Source organism: Caloenas nicobarica, chromosome Z (genome assembly GCF_036013445.1).
Source record: "Caloenas nicobarica isolate bCalNic1 chromosome Z, bCalNic1.hap1, whole genome shotgun sequence".
Classification (NCBI taxonomy): domain Eukaryota; kingdom Metazoa; phylum Chordata; class Aves; order Columbiformes; family Columbidae; genus Caloenas; species Caloenas nicobarica.
The window spans coordinates 89,958,482-89,968,394 of NC_088284.1; the positions used below are offsets into that span (position 1 = coordinate 89,958,482).

Genomic DNA, 9,913 nt, shown 5'->3' on the forward strand with positions numbered 1-9,913 from the left:
TCAGCATCTGGGGCACTGACTTGTCACTGGCCTTCCACCAGGCACACAGCCTCTTGTTCCATACGAAACACTGAACTGCTTGGTCTTGAGTTAAAATGTAGGACCTTTAACTTTACTATTCCACAGGGTCTCTGCAGAGCCCTAGATTTATAATTCAGGGTGCTCCCTCCCCTTGCAGAATTTCCACATAATCAAAGCTTCACTAAAACCACTTTCTATCTGCAAGCATTACAGACAAGTCAGTAGCAATCAGATATTGATGGTTTCCTAAATGACACCACGCAGATAGACAGTGAGGCTCAAGAAAAGCAACAAATTAGCACCCCCTCCCTTCCCCCTCCTGCCCCAGTTTCTCTCTTACCTTGGAAGAATATGCAATTGGATACAAACATAATTCAAAACTCTCAGGGAATCAGTAGCTTCCATAAATTCCCTTTCTCTAAAACTGTGGTTATACATCTAATCCTTATATTTGCCAGCACTTAACTAAGCAAAGAGTCCATATTTAATTTCAGGAGAATATTATAATATCTTAAAATCCAGGGGCTTTGTGAGAGTGCAACCCTGGAGTGTCACATACCCAAATGTCTGAATCTGTTTTGCAGGTTGCAGTTATGTGACCTCTCTTTGCTTTGCTAAAATGCACTACAGGCATTACCTCTTATCGTGAACTCATATCCAGATGCTGTGGTGGTGGTGCATTGGGCTGTGTTGGTGGCTAACAGCAGACACTTTTAAAATATGGGTTACAAAACTGATTAGCCTTGGCTATATTTCAGTCAGGCTAAGTGGGGTGAAAAATGAAATACCTCTCTTATAATTGTAGTTAATATTGAAGTCACTGCTCAGTGTGCTGGCCAGAATGACTTGAGTGATTTTCCTTGAGACTGGATGCAAATTCAAGGGCAGTGGAATTGATTAGTTTTACCTGCCTGTATAGAAGATAGACAGAAAGGAGAGAAGGAATATGTATGTAGCTTTCAGAGGAAGTCAAGGCACAATCAGCCAGATGCAGAATAAAGGTAGTATGACTAGCTCACCTGTCAAAAAGGGTTAAGAGATGCCTGATGTGCTATTTGGATCTTTGTATTTTTAGACTTGGATGGCCAAGAAACTCTTAGGTCCTTAGGTCATTCTGCAACTCTTCCACAGCAAACAAGGAATTCCTGAGCATGGGAGCTGCCTCTTGGTGTTTCTCTTGTTTTCTGGGAATCAGGGCCTCTTTCTAAGCAACCAAGTAAATAAACAGGATTGCCTCAAAGAGATAGCTAATGAATGCCATTGGTTTCTTCTCATGGAAAAAATACCAGCCAAATGCTTGGGAGAAGAATGGTCTATTTAATAACACGAGGCTGGGGCATTGTGGAAGATTCTATTAAAATGTATCATAAATGTCAGTCCTTGTGCCAAAGAATTCATGGTCTAAATGACAAGGCACGACAGATGCATGAGACAAAAAACAGGGCTGTGGTGAGTTGGAGGAGACAAGGTGTTCCTATTCTTAGCCACCTACTAACAGAGATTGCAGCTTTCAAGTTCTCTGGCTGTTGTCGTGTTACACTTTGCTGTGAGTTTCACAAAAGACAGGAGAGAATGGAAGGAGGACAGGCCTCTTTTATTCTGACAGGAATGAATACTGAGGTCATGACTATGACTGAATACCTTCCAGAAATAGGTCAGGAAGATGAAATGGTCAGCCCGAATTCTGCCATTTTCTCTTGTTTTTGAGAACCTATTGGCTCCTCACCATGGCTCTTGCTTAGCTACACCAGTACTGTACTTTCACCCTCAGCGAGGCTGCTGTGCAGGGCTGGGATTAAGATCAAGCACAAGCTCAAATGCATTGCAAACTGGGCTGTCATGAGGACTTTTGAGAGATGGTGCTAGGCACAGCATGGCTGTAGAGCAGGGGACTGGCTTGACCTAAAAGTAAGGCTTGTAGATTTTTTTTTTAATGTTCTAAACTTAATTCTTAAATGGCTCAGGCTTATAAGAGAAGGCATTGAGGCTTTTCAGAAGCCTAAAATTTGTACCTGTATAAAGGCTTTTTGCTTTTATCTCTAGACTTTAGTTTCTGCTGCCTGTTGTCCCTTTCTTGGATGCCGGTTTCATGTGGCTCAAAACTGTAAGGAACTGGTCTTTTCTCTAAAGGATTTTTACCTCACCATTGTCCAAGTTCCGTGGAAATTAATTGCAGAGACATGAGATGGTGGTCAGTCTTCTCCTAGATTTCACACCGTTAGATTTAATTTCAACTCACAGTTTAATTTCAAATACCAGGTGTCATTGAAATCTATTATCATTAATGTTTTGGAAAATTAAATTATCCTTATTTCCAGTATTGATTTTAGAGTTTAATCAAATTGTTCTGTGACTGCCAATTAGAGTTTAGCTTTAGAAATACAACAGATATCTTAATGCAACTCCTCAAACCTCTTGATCCTTTGCCGAATCTTAAAAGAAAACCTCTCAGTATGTGTAAGACCAAAAATAGAACAGATACATCAGTGATAAAATTCCTATTTCAGAAATCTTAAAGTCAAGCTGAATGCATGGTAATCCTAAAAGTGCTTTTTTTTTTTTTTTGATAAATGTATGTGAAGCAGGCATTTTCACATGGAAGAACCAACAGAATAAAAATTGCTTAACAAAAATATTCTCAACCAGGAATAATCTAAAACTACTTTAAAAAAATATTTCGATTTAATTAAGTATATGTGCTTAAGTAGAAAGCAAATCCTTACACAGAAATTTTACAACACAAGAAACACCATTAATACATTTCTTTCCAGTGTGACTTCAAATGTAATTGATGATTCTCTACATTAATTATGATTACACTTAATTATGATTATTAATTAAATCAATAATTAGCTATAATCAATGAATAACTACAAACAGTGAGATTTAGGATATTGCATCTACTGTGGATTATGAAACTTATGCTCCTGCTGCAAGGTTATGGCAAATCAAGAACAGCAACACTTCAAAAGGGGGTGGTTGGTTTTGGATCAGAGTGTCACCAAACTTCAGATAGAAATTTCCTCAAAAACCCCATCTCTAGAGGCCAAACTGCCAGTCCCTACACAATGCTACAATTTATTCTACTCTCTAAAACACATGGGTTCCCATACATACATTCAAAATAAATGTGTGGGTGCCAACCCTTCTCCAGGGCCTCCCTCCCATGCTGTTTTGCCACTTCTGAACTCCTTTCCTACAAACTGAACTTTTAAGTGACAAGATCATCAGTCAAGATAGAATGTTTATAACAGCTCAGCTCCTGTGTACCTAAGGCTCGACAATAGGCTGTCATTTATTAGTTTTGGCTGCAGAGTAACAGATCTTTAAAAATCAGAGAAGAAAAATCAGAGAGCTATATTTTTTTTCTACTTTTGGAAAAATGAATCTCCTTTACTTTCTAATGCATTCAGGCTTCCTTTTGCTACTGTGGTATTAGGTCAGGAGGATGGTGCAGGGTTGGAAAGGGAGCGGGGCCTTGTTTCACTATGGACTACTCAAACTCTACACTTGCCAACCAAGTAGCCAAACACAGAGGGAAATCTAACACGTGGCATTTGCATTTTTTCTCCCATGACAGCCTCAGCACAGGCCTGACACCTCCCTTTTTGTTCCCCTTTGCTGCTCATCTTCTGCTAGAAGCTGGTAGTATACAGGCTGTACGGCTCTTCTATAAGCACAGAACTGATGTAGAGGATGCAAGGTTGATCACTTGGCCAATGAATTATACAGCTGCTTTGAATGTGCAGCAGCCTCCTCAAGCCTCAGATAGCCCCTTAATATTTTGGGGATGCTGGTCTCTAGTGCACTGTTATAAACAAATCTGACATCTGTCCTCTGTGAGTCAGCCACATGCCCAAGTCAGCTCAATGAGCAGACTGTTAAGTGTGTTTCTCCTTCTTCCTCTTCCCTCACACATGATTGACTCTTTTGAGAGAAAAAGCTATGTATTTAGAAAGTATTATGCTACTTCCACAGGATGGGGACAATTTAATCTTCTACAGTTGGGGTTTTTTGTTGTTTCCCCCCTTCCGCAGGCTAATTTAAGCATAATAGAAAACCTATCTAGAGAGAAATGTGACTACAGTGTGCCTCCAAGACACAGCAGTGTAGTTTAACTCTTACAATAGATCCAAATATCCTGGTCTTAGGAAGAAAGATTTAGCCTTACAGCCTACTCTCCCACTACTCTTATCCTAATAACTTCTCTCCCTTGGCTTTTTTTTTTCTCTTGCAATCACACCTATACATGACTTGTAGGTGACAAAATGCATAATTTAAATGTGGGGGTCATGCACGGCTGAATGGCTAGAAAACATTGCAGATGTGACTGAGAGGTGGCACCAAGCTATCAAGTGGTGTGTACTAACATTTGATGTTTCAAACTTAGCTCTGTTAGTGTATGTTAGAAACATAAGGAAATAAAGCATCTGGTGCTGAGACACGGTGAACATTCTCTACATGCGCTTATTTCGATGGAAGTTGATGACCTCCTGTGTTTTGCAGCCTGGAGTACTACAATGACAACAGAACTTTGCTTTCTGCTGGTGAGAATTCCAGCTCCTTTGGGGAAAAAGAAAAATAAGTGGTCTTCCAGTACTGAAAGAAGTGTTTCCAAACAATCCTGGTGTGATTACCTCCTGGCTGTGCTCTGGAAAATGTAGAAAAAGCAGCTATCTGTATGCATGCACCATACCCAAGAGCCTAAAAGATGATGTAAGGAAAAAAATTAACTGTAACAAGGGACATTGTCTGAAATGTGTCTGATTTTAGACCCTAGAAGTTAAGCAACCAACAGATGAAGGTGGTGCCACAGGGACCCAATTCAGCTGGAGAACATATGCAATGAGTCACTCAGATTGACAACACCTTGGCCTTTTGCATTTCCACATCTGGGGCACAGGATGAAGCAACAGCGGCACAAAAGTCAAAGGCAAAATTCATAGCAACATCTGTGAAACCAGGATTTAAACCAGAAGTTTCTGAAGTGGGATACCATGACTGAAGACAGTCTTTTCCCTTCACCAAGAAGAAATGTATTTGTCTGTCCTGCCTCTGAAGTGTGACTATTCTGCTAGGAACAGAAGCTACATAACCCTGGAAGTTTTCCAGATTCATGGTAAAAGACGTGTTTCTTCTGAAAGTGAATATACATATGATATACTCTGAATATGATGAAAAGAAAGGCAGTTAACAAGAAGCAAAACTTATTCCAGGAATACTCATTTCCAATACCTCCCAGAGGTGTGTAGTCTTTGTATCATGAAGATGAATTCCCACTAGACCAGCGGGACCATGAATTTTCATGGCAAGTTTTGTCTTTCTCAGCTATGCAAATGAAGTTCAGATAACCCACAGTCTACAGAACCCTAAAATACCACAAGCATAATTAGGAATAAAACAGGCCAAACTGCCCAGCAGTGCTGATTACCACATGCTTCAGGTAAGCCTGATGCACAAGGCAATCTAAAACTATTCAGCTCTTAGGAGTGTCTTAAATAACCTCTAAAACATTCTTATGATACATAGGATAAATCATCAAGTTATTTTATGAATCATGAAACTTGAAAATACGTAACTGAAAATGTGTTAAGAGTCATTTCATAATGCTCATTTTTTGCCTCTATTGTTTCTAGAGAATGACCCATCCACATTTTTCAAAAGCTACATCTCTTCATTTTAATTTTCTTTTCACTTCTATGTCTAACAAAGCTCTAGCCCGATTCTCCTTTTGCTTTTCCTGTGTAAATGAAGAATAGTTCTAGTGATAACAGTGATCTTAAGAGGGGCATATTAGTTTTATGTTTTAACTCTGTTGTTGGTAAAATCTGCTAGTTTGAATTATTCTTAAATTAGACTAAAACCAAAATAATGACCAGAGTATTTCTTTTGAAGTTAACATCAGTTGGCCTGCATACATTCTACATAATCATATTTTATTGAATCCTGAAAGTTGCTGCCACCAAACACATTTGTTTGCAGGAGCTAAGTCTCATTCATAACACATTCTTGAGAATCTTAATAGCAGAAAACCCTCAGTGTCCGAACTGCATTTGTTTGCTGCTATTTCTGAAGACAAGGTCCTTCTGAAGCAGAGAATCTGTCTTTACTTGTTCTGCTGCCTGAATTATATTAGTTATTACAGATTCTTTTCATTTTTTAACTGTATATTTTATTTCTATAATATAAATGCATCCCTTTCCTATCACTTTAGGAATTTGACTTCGCCCTTGGCCCAACATCCTTTTCTCCACGTCTCTCCTTTTGTCTGGAGTTTAAGAGAAAAAAGCAGCACTTTTTTGAACCCTAATTTTCATGTTTGAAGGTGCAAACTTAATGTGTTATGTTTTTTTGTTGCAATTCAGGGTGGGGAAGGACTATCTGCTATAAATGGGACAGAGAAAACAGAAGTGATGAGTGGCAGAAGAAGAAAACATAGAAGAATTGGCAGCATTCAGCTTCCTGTTTCCCATCATCAATTCAACCACTATTCATGAAACTAAAAGCTTTAAAAATCAGAGCGCCTTAATTAAATTGGGTAAGTTTTGTTTTTAAGTAGTTAGCTGTTGAATCCCATTAGGAACTCAGCCTCCTGCTTACAAAGGAAATCCATGTTGTACAGTAAGGCCAGTCAGCCACACTGGGTGACTCCTCTATCCCTTACAGTTACAGACTTCTCATAGGGATTAAATTATCTTTGATTAAATCCCTTTTTATGAAGTACAACTCAATCTTTGGTTCTCCTTGAGCCCATCACAACAGAAGGATCTAAGCCATCATGTCCTTTTCCTGATTCTGTTGAAGTGCTGGCATTTGCCTGTGCTATAAAGCTCTAGAAAAGCATTCTCATTAGTCTCATTAGAACTAGTGCCCATGTAGGTGAATGCAGGGTGGTTGGACACAAGTAACACAAGGTGCTTCTTCCTAAATATCACATGAATTGTTGGCACCCTTTCAAGTGATTTGAGTACTCAACTAAAACGTGGGAAATGGTTTCAATTCCTCTTGCTGTGTAATGGGAGAAGGCTGATAACTCACCAAAGGGCTTCCTAATCAATGTTTAGGCTCAGGTGTATTGCAGTCAGTTTTTTTACTCTTGATGTGCCTTTTACTTGTATTGAATATCTACATGTTCATCAGTTGAAGAGGGGCCATAAGTCTGCAGTTCAATAATTAGAACTTGCTCCTGGGGTAGAAGGGCTCACACAGCCTCTAGATTCTGCTCCTGTGACTGAATAACATAGAAATCCTAAAAGTTCATTAGGAGACCATTCTCTTAAGTGAGGACTCTGACTCCCTCTCAGAGCAGCTGGGTGTTAGATCTAGCTGTAAATGACTTGCTGAAGGTCTCAAGAGTCCACACCAGTCCAGACCAGACTCTGTACACAGAGCTCAGCCCAAGTTCTTCACTGCTCGCACTGTCTTATTCCTTGTAAGAGCTACAGGGAGCTTCTGAGGGAACTATAAGTATGCAATTAATATTATATAAGGCAACTCTTTTGAGCAGCGGGCACACATTTTGTACTGCTGCTCTGTAATTCATCTCATCTTACTTCATGCCAAAGCACAGCCTACCAAACAGCAGAGTGCAGTTGTGTCTTGCAGGATCTCCACATCCTCTCCTGCACTAGAGTTATGCCCAAGCTGAGGTCCAGAAATCTCTTTCCTGTTGGGATTCCCAAAGCAACAAAGATAGCACAGAAGGTGAGAAAGCTCCTTTTTTTAGGGGCATCTCCACACGTGACCTTTCACTCCTATGCAAAGCTAATGTAAGATATACAGCCCAGTAAGCACCTTCCATCAAAGGGCTTTTCTTGAGCAGCCTAATGACATTGATAGGCAGGATCTGATGCTTCCATATATCCAACCTCTGCAAAGCTTTCCAGCTGGTGCAGCTTACTTTGGGTCAGGCTCCTGACCATGTCTAGGTGCTTAGGGAGCATAGGGGACAGAGACACTCCACTGTACCGAAATCCCTTTTCAGCCTGACCCCTTCTGCCTTCCGGAGAACCTCCAAAACCCTTCAAGTGCATCTGAAAGAACATTTTTGCTTTATATTTCAACCAATGTTTATATTTTAATATTTTATACATTAAGTATTGTATATATTTTTATGTTTTTATCTAGCGTACCAGTTGTAGTCAACTTACACCATTTTTTGCCATTAAGTTCTGCGTGTTATTTTAACAGTCTCTGAGGTAAGTTACATGGTGCCTCAAAGTGCCTCTATCACCGCCCTGTGAGAGGGATCACCTGAAGCACTTTGCTCAATCCATCAAACATTTTTACCTCCCTCTTACTGTTGTGCCATTAAGCGAATTCATATAACACTGACTTCCTTAAGCTTAAACTGTGTCTACTGATGATCTTATAGAAGTATGTAAGTGACTATACTTTCCAGGGGGGGCCAAATGCCTCCAAGTGACACACCAGGCAGCGAGTGCCTCTGCAACTTCACCTGCTATCAGCTGAGCAGCCATAGCAGGTTTTGCTCTTTAAGATGTGCTGAGAACCTCATTCCATTTGCAAAACAGACATTTTTAGCTCTGTCAGAAGAAGCACGTAATCCAGGGGTCAGTAAAAACACACCACTGATTATCATTTCGAGAACATTTCTATTCTCCTAAGCATTCCCTTACAAATGTGATTTTTATTCTAGCAAAGCAATGTGAGCGGTGATCGTCTAGCAGCCAGCTCTTCTTGAAACATGTCTTCCTCCCAAGAGGTTCCTGTGCATGTAGCAGGGTTTAGTTGAGCGACCCTTTGATTTCCTGAGTTATTCTTAGAAATAATTCCCACTTGAAACGACTGCAAAGAAAAGGTTAATTCATGCCTGCACCTTACGGGGGGCTTCGATGCTGATTTCAGTAGGGTAAAGCGTCACAGAGGATTTTGCATCAGGCGGTGCGGTAGCAGTGCCGAGGCGAGCTCCCCCTCCGCGGGGAAGGCGGCATTCCCCGCCGAGAGGCTCCCGGCCGCGCCGCTCCCCGCGCCCGCCGCCGGCCCCCCGCGCCCGCCGCCTGCCCCGCCGCCCCCGCGGCCGCTCCCGAGGGGCCCGCTCGGCGGGGGCGGCCACTCACCTCCACGAAGTAGAAGCAGGGCAGGAGGGTGACGCTGTCCTTGGTCACCGTGCCCTTTTGCCGCTCCTTCGCGGACATGCTGGCGGGGGCTGCGGGCGGCGGCCGCTCGCAGCCGCCCGCCGCGGGTCTCCTCCGCCCGCCGCCGCGCCGAGCCCCGCGCCGCCCGCTAGCGCGTCCCTGCGCCGTGCGCGGGGCTGACGTCAGGAGGCTGCTGGGCGGCGGGGGCAGGGGCCCGGCCCGGCGGGCTGCGGGCGGCGGGGGGCTCGGCCGCCTTAACTCTTTCACGACGGCGCTCCGCGGAGTGTCGGAGCCGCCGGGATGCAGGCGAAGCCCCGCGGCGGTGCGCTCAGGCCGAGGGAAGCTTTGGCTGCAGCAAGCGATCTGCAAATGAACGCGTACGGGCCTGGGATACCTGAACAGGATCCCTGCAGGCAGGAGGATGTACAGGATGCTCCATGGGGAATCTGGGGTTTATCGTGTTTCTGGGAAATCTTTCTCTGAAACAGAGCAACGGAATGGCCCTGGGAATACCATTAGGTATTCCATACTGTATAGGCTAATGTTCTCTTGCAGGTGTACTCTTTTGGAGCTCAAATTGCTGGTGACAGCTCACCCCAGCCTCAGCGCCGGTCAGGGGGGTGGTGCGACTGGGACTGGGCAAAACTGAGCTCTTCAACCCCATGTGCAACACTGAGGCATGTGACTTCTCTAATCTGTGAAGTATCTGGTGCAGTTTCTGCTGCAATCTCAAAGATAACAGAATTAACCTGAACAATTGTTTCCATGGTGAAATGTGTTATTTTGAGATCCTA

At 42.6% G+C, this 9,913-nt stretch overlaps 1 protein-coding gene across 2 annotated transcripts in view; it reads right to left on the reverse strand.

The window, feature by feature from the left end:
* Positions 1 to 9,179, reverse strand: part of PLPPR4 (phospholipid phosphatase related 4) — a 29,755-nt gene extending 20,576 nt beyond the window's left edge. For both annotated transcript variants that reach the window (XM_065657023.1, XM_065657022.1), the window contains exon 1: positions 9,102 to 9,179. In XM_065657023.1, the coding sequence (XP_065513095.1) occupies positions 9,102 to 9,179 (78 nt within the window). The remainder of the gene's footprint in view (positions 1 to 9,101) is intronic.
* Positions 9,180 to 9,913: the final 734 nt, after the last annotated feature.